The sequence below is a fragment of the Micropterus salmoides genome, unplaced genomic scaffold, assembly GCF_014851395.1.
Source record: "Micropterus salmoides isolate LMB-PRFRI ecotype aquatic unplaced genomic scaffold, ASM1485139v1 Ms_hic_scaffold_138, whole genome shotgun sequence".
NCBI lineage: Eukaryota > Metazoa > Chordata > Actinopteri > Centrarchiformes > Centrarchidae > Micropterus > Micropterus salmoides.
The window spans coordinates 23,605-49,226 of NW_024040463.1; the positions used below are offsets into that span (position 1 = coordinate 23,605).

At 43.8% G+C, this 25,622-nt stretch overlaps 2 protein-coding genes across 4 annotated transcripts; one reads left to right on the forward strand and one right to left on the reverse strand.

Annotated features, from left to right (window-relative positions):
• The first annotated feature begins 4,163 nt into the window (after nucleotides 1-4,163).
• Nucleotides 4,164-18,934, forward strand: LOC119901565 (myosin-7-like). 3 transcript variants are annotated; one of them, XM_038717143.1, is made up of 43 exons: nucleotides 4,164-4,209; nucleotides 4,507-4,670; nucleotides 5,198-5,301; nucleotides 5,432-5,575; nucleotides 5,765-5,921; nucleotides 6,069-6,096; nucleotides 6,383-6,479; nucleotides 7,009-7,032; nucleotides 7,157-7,249; nucleotides 7,345-7,408; nucleotides 7,504-7,602; nucleotides 7,697-7,800; nucleotides 7,894-8,032; nucleotides 8,121-8,239; nucleotides 8,529-8,678; nucleotides 8,907-9,077; nucleotides 9,157-9,336; nucleotides 9,436-9,568; nucleotides 9,659-9,735; nucleotides 10,098-10,185; nucleotides 10,269-10,386; nucleotides 10,475-10,598; nucleotides 10,870-11,006; nucleotides 12,736-12,991; nucleotides 13,100-13,342; nucleotides 13,503-13,679; nucleotides 13,804-13,949; nucleotides 14,042-14,132; nucleotides 14,215-14,604; nucleotides 14,690-14,816; nucleotides 14,901-15,019; nucleotides 15,136-15,332; nucleotides 15,424-15,607; nucleotides 15,772-15,937; nucleotides 16,060-16,184; nucleotides 16,270-16,385; nucleotides 16,507-16,699; nucleotides 16,802-17,005; nucleotides 17,332-17,457; nucleotides 17,748-17,918; nucleotides 18,024-18,128; nucleotides 18,216-18,311; nucleotides 18,443-18,800. In XM_038717143.1, the coding sequence occupies exons 2-43, from the start codon at nucleotides 4,574-4,576 to the stop codon at nucleotides 18,596-18,598; spliced, it is 5,835 nt and encodes a 1,944-aa protein (XP_038573071.1). In that variant the 5' UTR covers nucleotides 4,164-4,209; nucleotides 4,507-4,573; the 3' UTR covers nucleotides 18,599-18,800. The 3 variants fall into 3 exon arrangements, with proteins under 3 accessions (XP_038573071.1, XP_038573070.1, XP_038573069.1); XM_038717142.1 differs by lacking the exons at nucleotides 4,164-4,209; nucleotides 4,507-4,670; nucleotides 5,198-5,301; nucleotides 5,432-5,575; nucleotides 6,383-6,479 and adding an exon at nucleotides 18,817-18,934 and having other exon boundaries at nucleotides 5,838-5,921; nucleotides 18,443-18,577; XM_038717141.1 differs by lacking the exons at nucleotides 4,164-4,209; nucleotides 4,507-4,670; nucleotides 5,198-5,301; ... (1 more) ...; nucleotides 5,765-5,921; nucleotides 6,069-6,096 and adding an exon at nucleotides 18,817-18,934 and having other exon boundaries at nucleotides 6,130-6,479; nucleotides 18,024-18,311; nucleotides 18,443-18,577.
• A 1,634-nt stretch (nucleotides 18,935-20,568) lies between these two features.
• Nucleotides 20,569-25,622, reverse strand: LOC119901566 (short transient receptor potential channel 4-associated protein-like; the record flags this gene model as incomplete). The annotated part of the gene is given in 8 exon segments (XM_038717144.1): nucleotides 20,569-21,767; nucleotides 23,641-23,847; nucleotides 24,067-24,179; nucleotides 24,543-24,654; nucleotides 24,764-24,904; nucleotides 25,034-25,124; nucleotides 25,314-25,499; nucleotides 25,589-25,622. Coding segments are annotated over 8 exon segments (1,022 nt in total), but the record flags the coding sequence as incomplete, so codon positions are not given.

Here is a 25,622-nt window from a genome sequence, read left to right on the forward strand (position 1 = left end):
TTGCTTGCATTCTGCCTGACAACCAAGTGAACTAACATAATTTCATTGTATAACACATGTGCTGCCCGTCGGCTGCTTCTCTCTCTCTCTGCATATGACCAGTTGCCACAGGCGACAGGTGACAGGTTGTCTTCTGTGGCAGAGGTGGTGATGGTGTTTGTGTGTATGCGTGCAATTTAATGTATGCGTGAATGCAGCGCACGTGTGTATAAAGGAAATATACGAGCGCTCAGAGCCTGTGTAAACTGTGAAAGAGCTGCCACGCGGCTCACTGAAATGCCTCTCATTGTGAGAGCAGCTCTGTCTAAACAGCAATTATGGTCAGAGGCCGAACACTGCCACCTGCATCCCAGGACGTCTTTAACAGACCCCCAAAGCAACTGACGGTAAATTAGGTGAAGCTATGTTCACCCTGACAGTGAGATGCTGTAGGTCACTAACTGAAGGTCTTTCCAAGCAGCTAGACAGGTTTCCCTTCCAAGTCTATTTAAAGCCAAGGAGAGCATCTGAAGTCATTGGCCGCTGTTAGAAACAGGGATTTCATTGGAACCTGATTGCAAGAGATTAAAAACATGGAGGAGTGTCTTTGTGTGAAGGGAACTGTATTTACTGTAGCAGTGACAGTTGGCACAAATCCACAATGAAAATGTTCAGAACAGTGGTATGAAAGCGTCTGACATCAGTGGTGTGATGGTGAATGGATAAACTCACCATAATCATCTTATTTTCCAAATTATCATCATCACGCAAATAAAAAAATTGAATTTTCATTAATGCATTACAACACTAATTCTAAATTATTTACATCAGTTAACTGCACCCTAAAAGACCTCCAGCAAACAATTCACATCAGAAAGATCTGTCTCGGCCTCAAAACCTGTTGGTATTCTACAGATTAAAAGTTGGATGAACTGAGTATGCCTGTGTTTACTCATCACTACATTCCCGTCTATTATTACACACCACACAACAAATGTATCTCCCCTTTCAATGGATAGCTCATCGTAGTGAGTTTAAAGGAAGCCTTCGAGCTCCTGAGTGATGTGTCTAAGTGTCTGTGCCGCCTTGTTAACCCTTTACTTCTGCTTTATTGGGCAGGAGGGGCTGCAGTGGGGCTCTCACTGGGATCCTGGAGTGCGTCAGATTGTCTGCGGGCCTGTGTTTGGATAAGGCAGCATGCCCATTGTCTCTGATGCCCCAGCTGGGCCGAGGTATGCCTCCATGCTCCTGAAATAGAAAGACAGCTGAGGGCTGCCATGCATACTGAAGGCAGGGCTGGCCGGGCAGGCCGGGCCGGGCCCACTGACCCAGACCGCAACTTAGCACAATGAGAGACGGGGTATTGTCTGGAGCCAGAGGCTAATAGCTGAGGTATCAAACCCCACAAACGGCTCGCTAAAAGACTGATTAACTCTGCTGTGTGTTATTGTTGCCTGTGTATGGGTGGATGTCATGGGGGGTGGAGTGGGTGTGGAAGAGTAATTGGGGCTTTAGAGTGTGTTTGTGCCACGCGTCAGCCTGTCTCCACTCTGATGAACCGATGGCTAAGACCTGAGCCCACACAGTTGCTGCAAGGTATTGTGGGCAGGCACGAGGCGATTACAGAAATATCCACCCTCGATGAATGCTTTGATCCAAAACGAAACAGTGCTTCACTGCCCATTTTTAGTTTCCTGCTATAGAGCAAAATAGGGATCTTGATATTTGCTCTCCCAAGCAAGGAAGCAAGGAACTTATACACCACATTTTACAGAAAGGGAGAAAAGAAAGAGTTACTAAAAGATAAGGACAAAGAGTGCACAGAGCACAATGTGTAGAGTTACAGTAACAATTTTAAGGTGTTTTTTACTCAAAACTTTTTTCATGAGGCAAGAAATTCATCTTAAATAGCTTTAAATTACGAGTAAACAACTGAAAAGAACAATATAATATTAGGATTTCCATTTTAGAGAAGTAACACTGTGTATAGCGATTCTGACAGCATTGTTTCTGATGATCAGTCCCACCTGTGCAGGAGCAGAACATGGAGAGAGACGCGACTGTGTCGTGTGCGATTAAACACTGCTGAGAATGACTGCAGTCATAATTCCCAATCTCTCTCCATCTCACTGCCTAAGCCCGCTGGCATTCAGTGCATGATGATCTAAAACAACTGTGACCGACCCCCAGATCAAGTCTTGATGCCCAAAATGTCGGCTCCTCACTCACACATCACCAAACTGTCGGCTGGCCAATTCCCCAGAATGAACTGAGGACTCCAGTCCCAGAATTTTAGGGCTGAGGCCTACAGCTGGGTGTCAGATTGGGAAGGAAATTCAAAGCTACACAAATGTCGAATAATCAACACATGAGCATTAATGGGCCTGGCCACATTAGGGTCTAAATGATTTTGAGGAACACAGGGGACGTAAGGAGAGCTGTTGCTCTGAGAAGTCAGCTGTCGCAGAAGGCTGCAGTATAGCAGTGCAGATAGATGTGCTGGGGGACTACGCTAACAGTGCATGCACTTTACTATGTGTTTGTGTGTGTGTGTGTGTTTACGTGCCGGAGTATGTGGACTTATTTAAAGCCAGCAGCTCTGGGGACTTTGGGATTCATCTCCTCCTCATGTGTTATCAGCATGCCAGCTTTTCAAATGGTGCAGCAAGTGACATAGTACATAAACCAGCCTCTGCCTCTCTAAAGAGCCCCTTGTCCCAGAATAGCTCCGGCCCGCTCTATCTAACTGATGCCCAAGAAAGTTTGAGCCATCACGGCAACACCTCTCAGTCTGCCACAGCAACAGATAGCGGCATCAACAAAGATGGCCGCCCCTCAAGTCAAGACATCGATTTAGGAGTTTGTCTTTTTCTGTGTGTGTTGGGAGAAAATAGAGCAAACAAGCAGGCCCATCGCCTCTTAGGGTTTGTAAAAGTTACAGTGTCTCGGTTGGCAGCAGATGACCGTCTTCGGCTTATCTACAAGGCTTTTGCAGAATTCGACACAGCCAACAGCTAACAGTCAATCTCCCTATCAGGAATGCTGGACTCTGGCTTTGTCTATTCTGAGAAACTGTGGTCCTCTTTCCCTCCCCCTCTGTGCTGCACTGTCACCCTGCTCTCATACCAGGCACCAACCTCTCCCCTTGCTCTGAAGGTCAGATCTGGTGGAGCCAGAGTGTGAGAGGGGCAGTGCTTATGCCAGAATTACTGGACATACAAAATTACAGAGGTTACGTGTGACAGTATAACGCACTGTGCTGTCAGTGATTAGTTACCAAGATACTTCACATTTTCATCTGAGGCCCAAGGTGCTAAATCTCTGGACCATGCTGGCTACAGCGTCGTAGAAACAATCTGAAAAACTGAAGTTACATTTAGAACATTTCACCACATCTCTTGGATGAGTCGTCACTCATGTTTATTGCTTTAAAATTTGTCTGAGGCGCTTTATTGTGTGGTAGGAGCCGTGCGCCATGTTTCTCTCTATTAATATAATGTTGTGTATTTATAGTAGCGTGTTTAATGCCACACAGCTCCTGAAATAATCTCTTCTAAGGTTGCATCCTCTGTGGCCACACACAATAGCAAACATCCCTGTTGGCACTTAACAGCACAAAAAGCAGCAGGGCTATTACTTAGAGGCCAACCTGAGTTCATAAGCATCACAGTCACCTAAAGTGGGAAGAGTCCATTTCAGGAGGCTGAGAGTTAATAAAAGCAATTACTAAATGTGTGATATGTTCTTAAGACTACTGCCGGTAACTATAATTTTAATATCCCATGCATATTATTTTAGTTAGCTTTTTTCCCTGAGAATATTCCCTTAAATTTCCAGTTTATGTTTCTAGGTGTGGACACAAATCGCTGTCCTGGTCGAGGCAATGATGCACTGCCCTTCAAAATCTACAGAGTGAAAAAATTCCACCCTACAGGGATGCTCCTAATGCAACTCTCTCCCACTCCCTCGCAGTGTGTACAGTGCATAAAATAACTGGGATACAAAAATAGCCGGCTTGGGTTTAGCGCTATGACAAAAACGTAGCTTTCCTTTTGTGTCAATTGAGACAGGCGGTCAGCACCAATAGGCGTCGGAGGAGGTGGCATATGCTAATGAGGGACAAATGTCCACTGACCATGACCTTGGGAAACACGGTATAAAGGAAGGCACATCTCACCAAGCAGTTATTTCGTTGTGGTCGTCCTGAGGTCAGTGGACAACTTTTTATTGGTAGGTTGTGCATTACGCATTTTACGCGCGGGTTGGCACCCCTTTAAAGCGTCTTGTAGAGTAATAGTTACATTTTTAATACTGTTTACCTTCACGGGCACATGTCAGTTAACGCGGCACACGTTTCCACAGTTTCGTTCTCGTTTGGTGATAGTGGATTTGCGCTCTTGACGCGCAAGCAGTGGTTTCATGGCCACATATTGTTTTCATCAATAATGGAAGGCTGAAGTAACACAAACAGCTTTAATATATAAAGAACTACTGACCCTAACGCAAAGCTTTGTTTTCTCACTAAAGGAATTCCCCACCTCGTCTGTGTCTCTGGTGCGTCCGGGTTTTTGGGAGCCGGCGAGGAGCTGCCACCATGTCTCGCTTTGACACGAAGGAGTTCGGGGAGGCTGCACCGTTTTTACGCAAATCTGACCTGGAGCTGCTGGCGGCGCACACCGTGGCTTCTGATGGTAGGCCTAATAAGGATAGTTCAAAGAAACGGAACCTTGTAGGGCAAATCACATTCAAAATATGGATCTCAGAAATTAATTCACTTTCGATTCAATTTGAAATTCGTGTCTGTTTTTAAATTAGGCAAATTTTCAGCCCATGTTGGGAGATTCTCCAGTGTCTTTGCAGTTTCAATTGTTGAGCAAGTGGAAACATGGTAAAATTTGTATAAATAATATTACTATATAGATAATTTATTCTTGGAAAAAATGAAACACTATCACCTAACTGTTTTTGAAAGCAAAAGGTTACAATGTTACAATACTCCATTTGTGATAAATGTTTTTTTGAAAGGTGCTATATAAAGTTTTAAATGACTTTTCAGTAACACACTTGTTGAGTAGAGAATTTTGCCACAGATTAATTTGACTGACGTTTAGTTAGTGATGACTTGCTGTACTTTCTTAATAATTTAATTTTTTATTGTCTCCACCAACATTTGTATTTTAGAGAGATTTTCAATGCACACCCTCTTCTGTACTGTTAGGTAAGAAGCGAGCCTGGGTCCCTGATGAAAAAGAGGCGTACATTGAGATTGAGATCAAGGAGCTCAGCGGTGACAAAGTCATTGTTGAAACCAAAGATGGGAAGGTAAGTGATCATCCCTCTGTATGCAGTCATGAATGAAAACCTAAACTATTAGACACCTCTTTTTTAACACTATATGCACAGTTGAGTCCCATGTTCCCCTCCTCATGTCTGCCTGCGTCCATCCCTTTAGACCCTGTCAGTGAAGGACTGTGACATCCAGCAGATGAACCCTCCTAAGTTTGACATGATTGAAGACATGGCCATGCTGACACACCTCAACGAGGCCTCCGTGCTGTACAACCTGCGCAGACGCTACTCTGCCTGGATGATCTATGTGAGTATCCCATTATGGACTGATAGTATTCCCCGCTCCCATGTTTCCACATTCCCTTAAGAGACATGATTATCCAGATTACAACTGTGAGCTTGAGCAGTGTCAACCTGTCAGTAGCAGAGCTGGTCATTTTGGTTACAGGGGCTGTATCATAGTGAGTTATTATTGTTTCATGACCTGTTCCCTCAGACCTACTCCGGGCTCTTCTGTGTGACTGTGAATCCATACAAATGGCTGCCAGTCTACACAGCCCCTGTGGTCGCCGCCTACAAAGGCAAACGCCGCTCTGAGGCGCCGCCACACATCTACTCCATTGCAGACAATGCATATAATGACATGCTGCGCAGTGAGTGAACCCATACATCAACCCATACAATATTATAACAACATACAATACACACAAGTACATGTGCACTGATACACACACCAAATATAAACGCACATACTCAGTCATATGTTTGTAACGAGCCCTGTGTTATTTTTTCTTCATCAGATCGTGAGAACCAGTCCATGCTCATCACGTAAGTGCTTCAAATTAATATAGTTTTTGTTTTTTGTTTCATGTGAAGAGCCAGACGGCATGTAACTGTAACATATAGACTGTCCACACACACAGCCACTTTAAAGATTTGATATTTTTTCTTCCATTTTTGGTTTTCACTGAAATCTATACCTCCTCTTTTTTTTCTTTTTCTTTCGGCTTTGTGACATGCAGTGTAGTGATTTTGATTTACACGACCATCACCAGTTTTGTGACCAGTTTTTACCTGTTGTATGTATACTTTGTTATTTTTCACACTCCTATAGCGGAGAATCCGGTGCTGGCAAAACTGTCAACACGAAACGTGTCATTCAGTATTTTGCCATTGTGGCAGCTCTTGGGGACACACCTGCCAAAAAAGGAGTAAGGCTGATGTGGCAACCCATATTTTTGTTTCCCAGCTTTTAATTGCTGCATTTTATTTTTGTTTTCTTCATTTTTTGTGGTCCCAGGAATCCTTCCCTTTAAACTGTGTCCATACATTTTCCTCACTGTCAAAATGGTGAATGTGAGAACTGATTACATTCATGTGTGCGTCTTCACCCTAATTTGTTGTGTTGCCCTTTCCAGCCAATTTACTCGGCTTTCTTATTGATTTTTAAACTATTTTTCTTTTTCATTTCCATTTTTTCTGCTCCAAATTTTCCATTATCTTCCCCTTTGCTTTGAGTTTTGGTTTTGACTTTTCTGTGTATGTTCATTTTTCCAACCTATCTCTCCCCTGCGTTCACCACACTTCATTCTATAAAACAAGATCGCCATTGGTTTTTACCACAGCTTTAACAACCAGTATCTAATTTTCCAGTTGGTTATGATGTTCCCCTTTGGTTGTAAAATAATTTTTGATCATGCTTAATATGATATGATACCTTCTCACCTTTTTCTTTTGCAGCAAGGTCCTGCCACTAAAACCGGGGTGAGTTTAAGTTGGAGGAGACGACAACTCAGCTACATTATGTTTAACAATGATTTAAAACTGTAAATTGTAAATAATAATGTGACAGTGCATATTTACATTTTACTTTAAATTTCTCTCCCAGGGCACTCTGGAGGATCAGATCATTGAGGCAAACCCTGCCATGGAGGCGTTTGGGAACGCCAAAACGCTAAGGAATGACAACTCCTCCCGTTTTGTGAGTACCTGCATAATTCCCTGTCTATAGTATACAGTGTGAGTTTGATATTCCCGCTGGAGCATTTAAAAGACATTAGATACATTTTCCCACAGGGAAAGTTCATCAGGATCCACTTTGGACCTACTGGCAAACTAGCCTCGGCTGATATTGATATATGTGAGTTAATGGTCAAACATGGTATAAATCATCATGTTTCTCTTCTTGCTTCACTTCTACTATGAACATGTTACGCTCTATTGTCTGTCCTTCAGATCTTCTGGAAAAATCCAGGGTTATATTTCAGCAGCCTGGTGAGAGGAGCTACCACATCTACTACCAGATCATGTCTCAGAAGAAACCAGAACTTTTAGGTTAGTCATTCTGGCTGCTTTGTGACTTTTATTTATTTATTTTTTCATGAACCACTGCGGGACTGTGATGTGATCCTGTAAACTCTTTGTTCAGACATGCTGCTGGTGTCCTCCAACCCGTACGACTACCACTTCTGCTCCCAGGGCGTGACCACTGTGGAGAACATGGATGACGGAGAGGAGCTGATGGCCACTGATGTAAGTGTTTTTATTTTTCCCACACGAACAGAAATTCCGCTACATTTTAACACAGCACATTGAGCAGATTTGCTTTTTCCGGCTTCTTTACAGCATGCCATGGACATCCTCGGCTTCCTGCCCGATGAGAAGTATGGCTGCTATAAAATAGTGGGAGCCATCATGCACTTTGGCAACATGAAATTCAAGCAGAAGCAGCGTGAGGAGCAGGCGGAGGCTGACGGCACTGAAAGTGAGAGCCAGTAACAAGACACGTGGCACAAAAACAACCATTTGACTTTGGAAGCAAGATTGTGATTTTTGTCCCATTTGGTCACCAGGTGCAGACAAGGCCTCATACCTGATGGGAGTCAGTTCAGCTGACCTCATCAAGGGCCTCCTCCACCCAAGGGTGAAGGTGGGGAATGAGTATGTGGTGAAGGGACAGAATGTCGAACAGGTGAGGAGATTCTCTCTCTGTGTTTTGTTTCATTATTTTAATAATCTGAAAGACAACGAATGAGCTAATTTTTCTGTAATATGAGTGTTGACATTTGAACAACAAATCTGATACATCAGATATATAAAAGCTCAACTGTGGTACAAAGCTTCACTTCATACTGCTGGACGAGTAGTACGCTGACATAAGCTCGCCACTCCATACACACTAGAATCTGGTATCCAAGCAACAGAGGCTAACGTGAATGACAGCTGTATTCCTCCTCTGTGTGTGTGTGTGGGTACGATAGGTTAACTACGCTGTTGGTGCTCTGGCCAAAGCCACATATGACCGTATGTTCAAATGGCTCGTGGGACGGATTAACCGGACCCTGTACACCTCCTTGCCTCGCCAGTACTTCATAGGGGTCCTGGACATCGCTGGGTTTGAGATCTTTGAAGTAAGTTGATCCAGATTAAATTTCAATTCATTAAAAACTGCAACCATCACACTGGTTTTCTGTTTCTATCGTCATATTTTGGCTGAAAATCAACAGGTGCTGTTTTTGTGCCTCATTCTTTCTTATTGTGATGAATTGGCTCTACTGCAGGATGATTCTCCGCACTGTGTTTTTCATGCTGTTCACTTCTAATGCTCCCCCTGAACACCTGTTCCTCTTTCATTGCAGCTCAACAGCTTTGAGCAGCTGTGCATCAACTTCACAAATGAGAAACTGCAGCAGTTTTTCAACCACCACATGTTCATCCTGGAGCAGGAGGAGTACAAGAGGGAGGGCATCGAATGGACCTTTATTGACTTCGGGCTGGACCTTCAAGCTTGCATTGATCTCATTGAAAAGGTAAACAAAGCGTTTTATCCAGAATAGATCAAGTTTAATTGGAAATGAGTGTTAGACTAACACTCTGCCCTCCCTCCAGCCGCTGGGCATCATGTCCATCCTCGAAGAGGAGTGCATGTTCCCAAAGGCCACAGACAACAGCTTTAAAGCCAAGATGTATGATAATCACATCGGCAAGTCGCCTAATTTCCAAAAGCCACGGCCAGACAAGAAACGGAAGTACGAGGCCCATTTTGAGCTGGTACACTATGCCGGAGTGGTAAGTGTGTTCCCAATAAACCTGTTGGACAGTTTTACATCATTAATTATTACATACAGAATTCAGTCATTTGGATGTCCCTGCTGGTTTTTTTTACAGGTACCGTATAATATTATTGGCTGGCTGGACAAAAACAAAGACCCACTGAATGAAACGGTGGTAGCCTGTTTCCGGAAGTCCTCCAACAAGCTGCTCGCTTCTCTGTATGAGAATTACGTCAGCTCAGACACAGGTACAGTAAACGGGATTCTGGTAGAGGACCATAGCATATAGGGAGCACCTTAAGGTGGTAAAATTAATCACTCTGCTAATTACCTCGCAGTGCCCGACCCCAAGCCTGGCAGTAAAGAAAAGAGGAAGAAGGCAGCCTCTTTCCAGACTGTGTCTCAGCTTCACAAGGTGAGAATGGCACCGCAGGTGAAAATGGGCTATTACTGATGCGGTTGAATGTAGGCAGAGATTTTTTTCCAAATAGCTTTCAGTGTTTTGTGTGAGAAATTGTGGGCATCACTGGACAGCTGGGACGGCGGCAGTTAAGACTTGCAGTGATGTTTAGGGCAATGTTCACATGAACATCACTTTAAGTCTGTGCTGGCTCCTCTCTCCTTTACATCAAGGATTCCACACACATCCTGCAGAATATAACGTTTTACATGAAGTGTTTGTTGTTATTTTCTGCAATGAGTGCTGTTTCAATTGTGGGTATTTTTATTCACTCATCCAAAAGACTTGATTTCGCTGTGTTTCTCCTTTTCCTCCAGGAAAATCTGAATAAGCTGATGACCAACCTCCGCAGCACCCAGCCTCATTTTGTTCGCTGCATCATCCCTAATGAGACCAAGACTCCAGGTAACATATAGCGCAATCATCACATATCATCAGGAGCCAAACAAATGGGACTAGGCTCATGTTGGTAACCTGTTCCCCCGCAGGGATCATGGATCCATTCCTGGTGCTGCACCAGCTGCGCTGCAACGGTGTGCTGGAAGGCATCAGGATCTGCAGAAAGGGCTTTCCCAACCGCCTGCTCTATGCTGAATTCAAACAGCGGTACAGATCACATTCTTTTTGGATATCAGGGCATGGACTTTGAGTCACAGTGAAAATAAGTCCTGAAATCTTATATTAATTCATCCAGCTACCGCATCCTGAACCCCCATGCAATCCCAGATGATAAGTTTGTGGACAGCAGGAAAGCTGCAGAGAAGCTGCTGGCCTCCCTGGATATCGACCACAACCAGTATAGATTTGGACACACAAAGGTAGGAGCATAATGCCGCATGAATGGTAAAATAATCAGCCAACACACCCCATGTGGTTATTAAAACCTATTACAAATCGGAAACACTGTGTGATGGTCTTTTTTTAAAGTTTTTTAATAAATCTAAAGTCTTCTCTGGATCTTATGTGATGGATTCTCAGTTTTCAGGATTTCATTACATTATTTTTGGTTAGGAGTTTTTAATTTTTAAAAAGGAAACCGAGCCTGAGCTCCTTAACTATTTTACAACTTCCACCAATGGCTTCATGTAGGTGTTCTTCAAGGCAGGCCTGCTGGGTCACCTCGAGGAGATGAGGGACGAGCGTTTGGCCAAAGTCCTGACATTGATGCAGGCAGCCGCTCGTGGCAAAATCATGAGGATGGAGCTGCAGAAGATGATGGAAAGGAGGTAAAAACCATTAGCAATAACAAACCATTTTGTGAACCTGAATCAATGTAAAATGTATTCAAAGGTACAGGAAAGCCTTTGAGCTAAATACCTCACAGGAAGGTGAGGACTTGAGGACAAACCTCCCCCAACAGTTGCTTCTAGCAACACGATCAGCTGCGAGCCTTTCAGCCTGTGATACACTATACCTTAGTGTTCACTCCCTCGCTCTGGTATGCATGGCATGCAAGGGCAGTGTTATCGGCGTGTGTGAGGCGTGTGCGTGCCCTTGTATGGTTACCAGGCATGTGTGTGGCCCTACTGTTAATGGGGGCCTCATTGCCCCCCCCCCCATCACACACAAACGCACCCCTCTCGCAGGTCTCAGGCCATTCTCTCCATCCACTCTCTGTAATTTAAACAATGCTGACGGTGTCCTCAGAGCCAGGTGGCGACATGTGTCAAGTGGCAGCTGCTCGGGCCCTCCCTAAAAATACAAACCCCGGCCCCCTCCGTGCCCGATGGCCCCTGGCCCCTTTTGTCCACGGCGCCTGTACTTCTAAGTGAGTGCATTGGTGGGATATGTGGCCGGTGACAGAGGATTAAAGTCGGCCATTGGACAGAGGTCTTTGGTTTCTAAATAAACACAGACGCTCACCTTTGAGAGGCACCCGGCATGGAGTCATGTCAAAAATGCAATCAGCTCCCTCCACCCTCATTCACTCACCTCCCACCCCGGCATGTGCACGCTCACTCAAACTCACCCTCTAAACACTGACAGGAAGTCCTTGACCAGTCTGCTCTGGGTCCATATTTAGGCCTGTGAGACGCCGTTCTACTGAGACTAAATCAATCTGGTAACCCAGTTTGGTCCGAGTCATGAAACATCAAAAACAGCATTAGGTGTATGATTTCATGTCGCATCCCTCTGTGTATGATTAGATACAAGGGAGTGGATAGTTGCAGGATTAGTGCCAAAAATTAAGTGCCAAGGAGAAGATAAATAGACGGGGAAGTCCAGGATAAAACTTTTTGACCTTCTTCTCTTCACTTGATCTGAACTTGACTTCTACCGCTTTTAAAGCACCATGTGATCCCCGTGCTCCCCATCCTTGTGTGTCTGATGTAACCCCACAGCCGGGTCAGATGAGCTCTATCGACACAATCACCGATCATGGTCTAAATAAATCATTCATTTGTATTTAAACTGGAAATTTGTTTAACATTTATTAACTATATAAAAGTGGATATTGTTACAATCTTTTTTTCATACAACTGAACTGTCCTGTTTAGGTTGGTTTGGTGGCAAAAGCTAAATATTTCAACCATGTATTTCAATCATTGTGGCATACTGTACCTTTTTAGCTAAATATTTCAACCCATAATCAGCTACCTTTAGCACTGCATTTATCCTATTAGCTAACTATTTATTGCTTTTAGCTATTTTCAACCATTTATCTATGTTAACTAGACTTTTCACGGACAGTCAATGCTGTTCAGGACGTTTCAGTGTCAATATGTGGAAATATATTTCTAAATCAAACCATTAAAAAAAATTCAAATTAGTTGAGGTACTCCACAATCATCACATCACACTTAACAATTGCAGGATACCTGGGGTACAAGCATATCTGATTGGGAATCAGTGATCTCTGTGCCATTTTAGATTTGTTTCAACCTGACAAGAAACATTTCAGTGGTAGAAAAAAAATCCCCACTCTTCCATTCCCTCCTTCTATTTTGTTTTCAGGGAGGCTCTAATGATCATCCAGTGGAACATCCGGGCCTTCAACACTGTCAAGCACTGGCCCTGGATGAAGCTCTTCTTTAAAATCAAGCCTCTACTGAGGAGCGCCGCCACTGAGAAAGAGCTGGTCTCTCTGAAGGAGGAGCTGGCCAAGTTGAAGGAGGCTCTGGAGAAATCGGAGGTCAAGCGCAAAGAGCTGGAGGAGAGGCAGGTCGGCCTGAACCAAGAGAAGAATGACCTCTCTCTTCAGCTGCAGGCAGTAAGTGGTAGTCCTAATGTTTTCACACATTCTGCTTTTGGGAAGACAGACACTGTAGTAGTGTGAGAATGTACTGAACACATACTCTTTCTCTCCTGTCTCCCATAGGAGCAGGACAATCTTGCAGATGCCGAGGAACGCTGCGACCTTCTCATCAAAACTAAGATCCAGCTGGAGGCCAAAGTTAAAGAAATCATGGAGAGGCTTGAGGACGAGGAGGAGATGAGCGCTAATGTGCTCGCCAAAAAGCGCAAGCTCGAGGACGAGTGTGCTGAGCTGAAGAAAGACATTGACGATCTAGAGATCACTCTTGCTAAAGTGGAAAAGGAGAAACATGCCATTGAAAACAAGGTAAGAAAATTGGAAAAGGAGAGCAGTGACTTGCCTCCAGAGGGTGCTAAGAAGCCACAGAAAGATCCACAGCAGATTTAGTGGATTGTCAATGAAGGGGGGGAATAAAAAATAATGTGTTTTTTAAATGTCAAATATATTTTCCTCTTCTGGCTCGCAGGTGAAGAACCTGATTGAGGAGATGGCCGCTCTGGATGAAACCATACTGAAGCTGACCAAAGAGAAGAAGGCTCTCCTGGAGTCTCACCAGCAGACTCTGGATGACCTGCAGGCAGAGGAAGACAAAGTCAACACTCTGACCAAAGCCAAGGCAAAGTTGGAGCAACAAGTCGATGATGTAAGTTTATTTATCGTCTGAAAATATCAGAGGAAAACATTATACTTTAAATCATTTATTCCACAGGGGTGACACATCATGTACATTATGTGTAACATTTTTCAACCTTCCTACTGCAAATCAGCTGGAGGGCTCACTGGAACAAGAGAAGAAGCTGCGTATGGACCTGGAACGGGTCAAACGCAAGCTGGAGGGAGATCTGAAACTCTCCCTGGAGTCGGTTATGGACTTGGAGAATGACAAGCAGCAACTTGAAGAGAAGCTGAAAAAGTGAGAATTTTTGTATATTCACAGGGGGAAAAAATGACATCCTGCTGTTTGAATTAACGATCAACAATGTGGTACCAATTGTTTTCTGCCAGGAAAGACTTTGAAATGAATGAGATGAGCACAAGGATTGAAGATGAGCAAGCCTTGGTCAATCAGCTCCAGAAGAAGATAAAGGAGCTACAGGTAGAAACTGGCATTTGAATCTCTAATAGAGCAGTTAAGAAACATATTTCTGAGGAAATAACTTACCATTGCTTTCCTCCAGGCTCGTACAGAGGAGCTGGAGGAGGAGCTGGAGGCTGACCGGGCTTGCAGGGCCAAAGTGGAGAAGCAGCGTGGCGATGCGGCTCGTGAGCTGGAGGAGCTGAGCGAGCGCCTGGAGGAGGCTGGTGGGGCCACCTCCGCCCAGATCGAGATGAACAAGAAGAGAGAGGCGGATTTTCTGAAGCTGCGGCGAGACCTGGAGGAAGCCCTGCTGCACCACGAGGCCACCACGGCAGCCTTGCGGAAGAAGCACGCTGACAGCGTTGCAGAGCTGGGCGAGCAGATTGACAGTCTGCAGCGGGTCAAGCAGAAGCTGGAGAAGGAGAGGAGCGAGGCCAAGATGGAGGTCGACGATCTGGCCTCTACTGTGGAGCAGCTCTCCAAGGGCAAGGTAGGCAGTAGAAAAGAAGATAAGCTCACTGAAAGATAGAAGTAGTATGGGATCAAACCTGAAGAAATTTACCTCTTCTCTGCAGGCCACTTCAGAGAAGATGTGTCGTCTGTATGAAGACCAAATGAACGAGGCTAAAGCAAAGGTCGAAGAGCTGCAGAGGCAGCTCAACGAAACCAACACCCAAAGGGCCCGTGCTCAAGCTGAGAGTGGTAAGGAACTTTCATTTTATCATAAATCTCACAAACAGATTTCACAGACCGGTTAGTAACAACCTTTTTCTTCTACCCATGTAGGCGAGCTGAGCAGGAAGCTTGAAGAGCGGGACGCCATGGTCTCCCAGCTTCAGCGTGCCAAGAACTCCTTTAGCCAGAATGTCGAGGAGCTCAAGAAACAGCTGGAGGAGGAGAATAAGGTCAGCTCCTTATCGCTGCATCAGCCAGTGGTTGTTGTTTACAATGACCTCTGCAGAAATTTAGAGCCCCTCCGGTTTGACTTACTGCTCTCTACCATCACGATCAATCTCTATAGGGGAAGAACGCTCTGGCCCACGCGCTGCAGTCATCTCGCCACGACTGTGACCTTCTGAGAGAGCAGTACGATGAGGAGCAGGAGGCCAAGGCTGAGCTGCAGAGAGCTCTGTCCAAGGCAAACGCTGAGGTGGCTCAGTGGAGGACAAAGTATGAAACGGACGCCATCCAGAGGACTGAGGAGCTGGAGGAAGCCAAGTGAGAGAGATGTATTTTTCACCTCCAGCATCAGGTGGTACGTAGTGGTCATTTGAATGCATGAGCGCCAAATGTGTTTGCGTCTCATTAGGAAGAAGCTAGTGGCACGTCTTCAAGAAGCTGAAGAGACAGTGGAGGCTTCCAATGCCAAGTGCTCCTCCCTGGAGAAGACTAAACACCGGCTCCAGACAGAAATCGAGGACCTGGTTATTGATCTGGAGCGTGCCAATGCCGCAGCCTCTGCCCTGGACAAGAAGCAACGCAACTTTGACAAGGTATTAGCTGATGGCTACTGTTACAGAGAATTGTTTTTGCTGTCCTCAAGGAAATCTGTCTTGTAACCTGATCACTTGGTAGGATTGGGTTCTGGTATCATGTACAAAAGGCCAACCCTTGACTTTTGCTCCAGTGCAAAAATGCATCTTATTGTTTCCTCCAGGTGCTGGCTGAGTGGAGACAGAAGTATGAAGAGTGCCAATCAGAGCTGGAGACCTCTCAGAAAGAGTCTCGCGGCCTGAGCACAGAGCTCTTCAAACTCAAGAACTCCTACGAGGAGAGCCTGGATCATCTGGAGACCATCAAGAGGGAGAACAAGAACCTCCAAGGTACCTGTCCTTGTAGCTCACATTATGAATACCCTGTTAGAAGGTTGCATTAAAACAAAGCATTAGTTTTACCTTGAATTTATAAATAATACAGAACAACTTTTCTATCTCTGCTCCCTCAGAGGAAATCGCCGACCTGTCAGATCAAATCAGTCAGGGAGTAAAGACCATCCACGAGTTGGAGAAAATAAAGAAGGGACTGGACCTGGAGAAAAGCGAGATTCAAGCTGCCCTGGAGGAAGCTGAAGTGAGCGTTTTGCTGAGTTCTCTCACTTTCTCCTTCTTGTGGTCTGGGATATTTTTCTTCAAGCATTAAGCTCTGTCTGTTTTAGGGCACTCTGGAGCATGAAGAAAGCAAAACTCTCCGCATCCAGCTGGAGCTTAACCAGATCAAAGCTGACGTTGACAGAAAGCTGGCGGAGAAGGATGAGGAAATTGACAGCCTCCGGTGAGATTAACTGATACTTTTGTCCTTCTTTATAGCAGAAACGTGATTCTATCCCATCAACCACTCCATGCAAACGGGCACCACCTAATCTTTCCCTCCGTGACGTCTTTCACCTTTTTAGCCGTAACCACCAGAGAACACTGGAGTCCATGCAGGCCACCTTGGATGCAGAGGCCAAGTCTCGCAACGAGGCAGTGCGCCTGAGAAAGAAGATGGAGGGCGACCTGAATGAGATGGAGGTGCAGCTGAGCCATGCCAACCGGCAGGCCTCAGAGTCCCAGAAACTCCTGAGAAACCTGCAGGTTCAGATCAAGGTGAGTCCTCTAGCAGCCGGTCCATGAGCTTTCCTGTTGTGTCAGATTCACATGTACAGTGTTTAATTAAATATTTTGCTTCTACACGATCTGTGACTCCAGGACATTCAGTTGGAGCTTGATGAGACTATTCACCAGAACGAGGAGCTGAAGGAGCAGGTGGCGGTGACAGAGCGGCGCAACAACCTGCTGGCTGCTGAGGTGGAGGAACTCAGGGCTCTCCTGGAGCAGAACGACCGGGCACGCAAGCTAGCTGAGCATGAGCTGCTCGAGGCCACCGAGAGAGTCAACCTGTTGAACTCTCAGGTAGAAAGATGGGATTTAAAACCACCCTGCAATACATTTGTGATAAATAAACTGACTTCAAATAAATAAATGTGCTTGTCAAAGGATGGTCATTTGCTTTCAGTCGATGGGCATGAAGACGGTATGTCATTTTCCACGCTTGCGAGTCTTTTTGGTTGTTAGCTGAGAATATTCTGCAAAAGTATACTTTTCTAGCCTACTTGTTGCTCTGGTTCAGCTGCTCTGATTCCATTGAATCCCAGCGAGTGGTTACCAGTCTTAGAAATGAAAGAAACCTCATTTGAAAACAAACAAAATGGCATTTTAATCCTGATCCTTTTCCCCAGAACACTGGACTGATCCACCAGAAGAAGAAACTGGAGAGTGATCTATCCACGCTGTCAAATGAAGTGGACGATGCTGTGCAGGAGTGCCGCAATGCAGAGGAGAAGGCCAAAAAGGCCATCACTGATGTAAGATAAAATAAAACAAAATGAAGTGCATAATAGAAGATATTTACACTACTAAATAACTCAACATGTATCTACAGGAGGTTTGATAGTGATCTGGTTGACTTTCCAGCCTTTGTTGTGTTTGTAATACTCTGTAATTTGATCTCTGCTGTAATTAACCAGCTTACGTAACGTCTTCCATACAGTCCACTGTAAGCTGTGGCAGAGGCCTGTTGATGTTGCTGCTGTTGGTTCCAGTCCAGTCAGAGATTACTTAATGGTCATTTAACACTGATGCTCTGAATTTGTAGGCAGCCATGATGGCAGAGGAGCTGAAGAAGGAGCAGGACACCAGCGCCCATCTGGAGAGGATGAAGAAGAACATGGAGCAGACCATAAAGGACCTGCAGATGCGTCTGGACGAGGCTGAGCAAATCGCCCTTAAGGGAGGCAAGAAGCAGGTCCAGAAGCTGGAGGCCAGGGTGAGAGATTTCACAAATTAAATGACGCACCTGATAATCCTTGTAATGGGGTAATGTGTTTTGTTTGTAATGAGTGGACTTGTCATTTCTGGATTGTGCTGCTAGGTCAAAGAATTGGAGAATGAACTGGAATCTGAGCAAAAGAAGAGCCAAGAGTATCAGAAGGGAGTACGCAAATATGAGAGGAGAATCAAAGAGCTCTCCTACCAGGTAAACACCAGTCTGTTTGCACACAGAGCACACTGGCATGTTTTCATTCTACAAAGTATAGTAAGACTGCCTGTGCTGTTTGTACAGGCTGAGGAAGACAAGAAGAACCTGGTCCGTCTGCAGGACCTCATCGACAAGCTGCAGGCCAAGGTGAAGAGTTACAAGAGACAGACTGAAGAAGCGGTGAGTCCACCATCAGTGGTTTGTACTTGAAAATGATCATCTTAACCACATCATTAACTACAGCTGGAGCAGTTCAAATAGTGGAAAGATAACTGAAGAACCTGGTTTTATTGGTTTCCTCCTCTCTGCAGGAGGAGCAGGCAAACGCCAACCTGTCCAAGTACAGGAAGCTCCAGCATGAGCTTGATGACGCAGAGGAGAGGGCTGACATGGCCGAAACGCAGGTCAACAAGCTCCGGGTGCGCACCCGGGACCAAGGTAGCAAGGTAGGTAAATTTAATACATAATGCATTTCATCTTACAGTATGCTGCCAAACTGTATGACCTTTGGATGCGTTTATTAAAATTAGCCAGCAGGCTTCATAACAAGAACTAATCTTAGAAGGGACTGGACGTAATCCTCTGTTGAAGATGACCTCTCATGTGATCTCTAGTGCGGTCATGAGTAACTCTATGACACTGTGTATGTGGTTGCTAATAAACATCCCTGTCTTGTGTATTTCAGCTTGCTGAGTGATGTGGTGAGGCTGAAAGCTGTGGCCAAACATATCACAGCCAACCAGCTGCAACAGCTGTTCTTGACTGTGAAGACGTACCCAAATAAAGACTTTTAAACCTTTAAATATGACTGTTTTGATGTTTCCCCCCCCCCCCGAGTGTCAATATGTGATAGAGATAGAAATCCCACAAAGAAGGTCTAAAGAAGAATTTATTATAATTAATCTGACAAACAGCTGTTAAATCAGGAAAATTAAGTTCAATACTAGCATCAGAGGAGGTGGAACATGAGGGTGAAAGTTGGTTACAGAAGTAGTACTGAAGAAAGTGAAACCAAACAAGAATCTTTTCCGTTTGATGGTCTAACAAGGTTAGTGAGAGATTAAGACTGAAGTGTGCAGAGGTGAATTTATAACACAACCATGTGAGATTTTATACATTATTCAAATGCAAATGAAAAAATAAAGATGGGCTGTTATCTAAAACTAATTTATCGATCCTGGTGAGGAGAGACAATCATTTGATTTGAGTTTTGAACCGGCTCAATGTGTCTAGTAATATCCTCACTGTGACAAACATTACATAAGTCGCCAGTTAACAAAGTCAAAATATAAGGGATCTAAAATAAAAACCAAATAGTGTTATATTTAACACTACGCAGCATGTTCCTGGCCCAGGGTTTAACATTTCACCATTTCCTATACAAACTAATGAAGTCTTAAGGCCTACTAGGAGCATGACGCCACATACAGCACAACTGTTGAGAACCATTTCTCATCATACAGAAGGATCACTCTCTGAAATTCAGATCACAAAGCTACAGAAATCAGGGTTCAGAGATTGATATTATAGTTGCTCCAGAAGAGCGCTCACAACATTCATGTTTTTAAACCAACAGCCTCATGGACTTCCATGGTGGATGAGTGGAGTGATATAAGGGATTTGGATCAATGATAACACATGATCAGTCCTAAGAATGCAACATGGCTAACAATTTGTCCAAGTCACATCATGTTATCAAGAAACCAATTCATTTATCTCAGGAGTCCCGCAGAGACACAGAAGCACGTGTAAAGTGTAGTTGCATTAACGTCACTGCAAAGCACAAAAGATGAACTGATTTAAAGTATGTGCACACGCCCATCAAGCTATATAAGACATGCTGAACGAAAGCTAGAAAGAAAAAAAAAAAGAAAAAATCATTTCTGGTTAACTAGCTTTAAAGCAAAGAAAAGGCTTTCAAAGTGTAAAGGACATTTGTGGTTGCATCCCAAGGTGGCATAGCACTAGTAACTCATGGCATCAGGGGCCAACTGTAGAAATGCCCTTATACATTCACATGAACATGTATTGTGACTCATAACATGCTGGGAGTAAAACTGTACACCTGTCATTAGTAGTTTGATCTGTACGGTGTCGGGATAAAATATGAGGTAGCTCATCTATTTGTACTTATCTCAGGTTAGGTCTGTTTCATTTAAAACACCAAATATCTGTTCAGCTCTGTATCTTTCATTTCCACAAAACAGCTGCATATTCAGGCCGTGGACACGTCAACATAGCTGAGCCCACTTATTCATCTTTATGCAAACTAAAGATCAAGTGGTGCCATGCAAAAGAGTCTTCACATAGAAAGATTGTCAGCTTGTAGTCAACATCAATACCAGAAACCAGAGAGTGGTAAACCTTCAAACCAATGCTGATGGCGTTGGGCAGAAGGTTAACTCACATAAACTTTGAGTGAACTGGAACAATAGTGGTATCTTAATTCTAGCGCCTGCATAGTTTATTCTCTTCCCCAAGCATCTCTCACAACACAGATACAAATTCAGTTACAAAACAAAAGACATTTTTAAAATCAACAAATGAGTTCAAATATAACAATAAAAACAATTTAATCTGTGCAATGTTTTATTCTACAGTTTATCCAGAGCTAAAAGCATTGTTTTCAACAAGACAAAAGTAAATCAACAAAAATAACCTGGTAAAGACACGAGTCCCTGGGTGACGCTTCTGAAGCCACAAGAGTGGATTGGTTGTAGGTGATGAGCCCCGTGTGATTTGTGAAACATGTCAGCTGGCCCACAAGCTACCTAAATGTGCTGAGTAGAGCCAGAAAGCACCAATCAACAATAACCACCTAATAACACAGGTTAAATGAAAATGCTGTTCATTGAGAAGACACTTGCAAAAAGTCTAATATCACCAGTTTCCCCCACAGGTCAGGCAGTGGAGTGGCATGAAGTCAGAGAGCGGGTAGGTAGTGGAGAGTGAGGCCGGTGACTCCTGCCCGTCCTGTGACGCACCATCAACCTGCACATCTGGGTGTCTGACTGTTTAATCTGTGGCTGTTTTCAAACCAGGTTTCATGTGAAAAGAATATTTCTTACATATAATTTGTTGAATCATACATCTTTTTTCATAGAATTTTGTGTAGGTTATATAAAAGGATCTATTTGAATGTCACCTAAAGCAAACAACCAATGCAGGTGACATTTTGCAAGGTCCCTTTATTGTCTGTTAAACGATGTGGCCGATCTGGGGTGGGCATACAGGTTTCCACCTACTTCCTTTGAAGAAGAGGACGGTAACTTAGCGAGGAGGTGACAGCCAGGCAAATTAGGTCCCCTCACATCTGTGATCACGGCCTCCATGCGAAGGTACAGACAGCAAACAGGCGAGTCTTTACATCCAGAATGCAGTCACAAAGCAACCGGAAGGCTCAGCTCAGTGGAGTCATCACCAGCTTTAGGTGTCCATGCTCCCTGTGACCCTCTGCCCTGTCCCACCCCCAGCGCACTGAGTGCACAACACTGGAGGTCAATCTTCCAGCAGGTCTCTGTCCAGATCCATGAAGGGCTCATCAATGTAGCTCGCTATGGCGCACAGAGAAGTCCTGTCTGAGCCCAGCAGCACTGACACCGTCTCCTTCCAGTAGCTGAAGGGGATACAGGAGCTCTGAGGAGGGAAACCAGAGAGGATTTTACACAATAAAACTCATTTTGATTTAGTGTTCGTTATGGGCAGCTTCTTAATTAGATTCCACAGTATGTGGAAAAGGTTAGAAGCCGCAATTTCTCGTGTACGGGATAGTTCTGGGGGAATTTCACTAGTTTGCTTGCTCAGCAGAGCAAACGGCTCAGCTGTATTCCTGGATGTCTACTGGTAATATCTGTATATTAAGTTGATCATTTCACCATCAAATAACAGTAAATGAGATTATATCAACGATATAAGATTGTTGTGTTTTCATGTGCCAACATTTACAGCAATGTAACCTGAAGCTACAAACAATAATGTAATGGTTGGGTTGTGTATACATACATACATACACATACACACGAAAATATTATCAAACACTGGTGGCGTTGAAGCATGGAGTGACATTTCTGGCCATATGAGGGCAGCAGAATGAGCAAATACACAACTTGTTAGCAAACAGTTGCCTATTTACACATCCAGCAGTTGTGGAGCAGCATTAACATTCATTCATGTTTCAGGCCAGCTGGTGAATGTTTTGGTCCTACCCAGCTCTTGAGAAATATCTGGCAAATCACAGCTACCTAACTATCTGTCTGCCCTTTGGTGCTGGGCCAGTACCACACAGAGGATTTATCTGAGCTTTTTACTGAAACATTAGCCTGCTGCAGCTGGGGAAAAAAACAAAACACTGAAGAGGTGAGAGTGAACAAAAGCAAAGTCATGGGCCGTAAAAGCCAAATCAACAAGCAGAAACAAGCTAAAATGCTTCGCAGAGCTGAGGCGAACTGCAGAGAGGATGATAACGCGCGTTTGTCACTATGAGAGAACTCTTTCACGTTACAGATATTCATTTGATTCATTGACAATATCAGAATATAGGTTAATGCAGCTTTAATGTAAGGCTGAAGAATACAAAAAGTATGAAAACTTCCCCATTAGGGAATGCAGACTACCTTACCTTTAGTGAAGCTGCTACAATTCCTACACACAGTCAGCTGCACTACTTTCAGGCATACTTGAGTTTTATTCAACTCAAAAACTAAAACATTATAACAGCTCCATAAAATGTATTTTTAAGGTGACTGGGATTACTGGTTATAAGATACTATTTGTAGCAGGTGTACAGTACAAGGGGGCTGGACAAAGTATACTATCACAGTAACTGAACATATATGACAACAGTAAATATCCGCCACTACTTGTGTTACTGAACAAACAACTACAGACAAATGAAAGGAAAAACATATCTAATGCAGATGCTTCAGTGCACCAGAGCGCACAGAATTGTTTGGCGAGTATGAAAGTGACCTGAATAAAATGCTACGGTCTTTACGGCCACCAGATCTCAACCCAGTTTCACACCTATGGAAGATTTTTTTGATCAATACATAAGACAATGCTCTCCTCCACCATCACCATAAGACCGAATGATATAAACATTTATCTGTTATATGTTGGGATTTTCTGTATGTTAAAATTTGTTGCATTTGTCTTTTAAGACCTATTTCAAGTATACTGTATGTAGTCACTTTGCCAATGTACACACATGTGTAGTATGAGCCCAGTGATTTGTAATTCATGTATGCCTCACCATATAAAATATACATATTAATATCTGATGAAAATGGGGGCAAAATTTTTATTAATTTTGCCTGCATTTTAACCAATACAGGAGGTCTAAACCAGTTATACATGCTTGGTTTCAAGCCCTAAAACAGTACTATGTGACTGAACGTGAGCAGTGGACACTGACTTGCTGCTTGTGCAATGTAGCAGGTGTAGACTTTGGTGAAATAAAGATATTTACTGATGCATCAGTTATGTATAAGAAAGAGTGAGAGTTACTCACGTTCTCCAGACAGGTGCTGTCTTTGTCCTTGTTGAGGTAGTGGCGCTGCCAGAAGCGCAGTAGGTTGTGGAAGTTGTTGAGTAGGCAGCCCGGGTACTTCTCAGCATACTCCTTCTCCCGCAGGGCGTTGAGGTAGAAGGGCAGTTTAGCCTTTCTTCTGGCCAGCATCAAGATCACCAAACTGGTGTTTAAACAGCTCACATTCTCCTGCAGGGAAAAAAAGAGATGGGACGGATGCAGAAAGGAACCAAATAAAAGTGATAAACTACTTTGCATAAAAAAAAATTTAAATGCTAATTGTAGCTGACATTACTTTAAGTTTACATTAAAATAGTCTTCAATTTATTTGGCTGGATTTGTGATTCAAATCATTTCTAATTTTTGGTTTCTTTGAATACATGTGACAAAGTGAAAGTGAAACGAGACCTGTGTGAGTGTCTGTACGTTGATGATGTTGATCAGTCGGAAAAGGAAGGACAGCCTGTTCTCAACTCTGGCCATGTAGGACAGCAGGCAGCACTCAGAAAGTACCTCCACCACTGGGAAAAATACAGAACACAGGAATCAATGCTTAATGTCCTCTTTTCAGTGTGGACACAGCACTAATGTAAATGAATCTTTATTTAAAACTGTATTCATTTTCACATTTATCCAGTACATAGGTTGGATGAATGTTTTACACAAATCACTGCATTTTACGTTTTTCAAACACCATTTAGCAAAATGTATCTATACTTATGTATGCTTTATCAAATGTAATTCCCCAAAGGGCTCAAACAAAACAGAAACAACTATTCAAAATTCAGCAATAAATTCAAATGAAGAAATGACTTCTGTAACTTCTCTTTAGAATAGTCTCTAATGAACTAGTCTACACATGTAAACTTTCCATCCCCGTTTACCTTTGACATCTTCAGTCTGGCTCTCAAAGCGGTCCAATGAAAGGACAATGCAGCGCACCAGCATGTTTGAGTCCACCAGAGAACTGTTGATCTGCGTCAGGAAGGTCTGAAACTACAGAAGAGAAATCAAACTACACCATGTTCATCAACCACCATTATTATTTTGTCAGGCCAGCATATACATTTCTTTTTTATAAAGCATATCAGGTGTACAATTATACCTTCTCGGGAGTGTTAACATATTTGTTGAATCTTTTGAAGGCATCAATGTTGAACTTCATGAGCTCTCCAAGCAGATCAAAGTAGCTCTGTAGGACATCTCGAGACGTACACCCACTGTCTATGATGCAGAACAGGATGTGCTGTCGAGGGATGGAAGCAGAAAGTCAGCATCCATTCATTAGAGAGAAGTCAAAAATCAAGGACAGGTCTGTGAAGTGTAGACCGTCTTCGTGGATGTTGAGAAAAACAATCTGTGGTTGTAGTTTCACCTCTAGCAGTCCCCTCTTCAGGAGGAACATTTGGTCTGCATAGGAAGTGGCTCCTCTGAGAAAACTTTCCACTGCCCTCGCCTGCCAGAACCTGCATACGCAACACAAAGCTTGAGCAAAGCTACAAAAAGCAGAACTAAAGAGACAAATCTTGAGAATTTAAGTGCATAGAGACTGGTAATCCAATATGAGGAGTTTTGACTCTTTCAAGAAGGCAGACCCTTAAAATATCAACATCTTTATCTCCTGCGTCTTGATCTTTTTCCTACGTGATGCAGACCTGAAGGACGAGTCTGGAGGCTCCCTCTTCATGACGGTGAGGATGCGCGTGAGGAGGCCCTTCTTCCCATCACACACTAGGCTTCTGTCTGTGTTGACCAGAGCCTCCACCTCCGGGATGTTCGCCTTCATGGATATGGCACTCAGTTCATTTAGCTCCTGGCTGTTCAACAGGAGGTATTTGTTCCTGAAAGACAGACAAAACATTTTTAAAACTACAAGCATAACTTTAAAGGAGAAGTCAGATCCAAGCTTGCTGAATCAAGAGTCACTTACTCATGATGATCACTGAAACTCTGAAGTAGCCGCA

What these genes read in the sequence shown, in the direction of transcription:
- LOC119901565 (XM_038717143.1), top strand. Translation starts at nt 4,574, where the DNA reads ATGTCTCGCTTTGACACGAAGGAGTTCGGGGAGGCTGCACCGTTTTTA. An exon ending in ATGACAACTCCTCCCGTTTT is followed by an intron (nt 7,250 to 7,344) that starts GTGAGTACCTGC and finishes ATTTTCCCACAG; the next exon opens with GGAAAGTTCATCAGGATCCA. An exon ending in TCAACCTGTTGAACTCTCAG is followed by an intron (nt 17,006 to 17,331) that starts GTAGAAAGATGG and finishes CCTTTTCCCCAG; the next exon opens with AACACTGGACTGATCCACCA.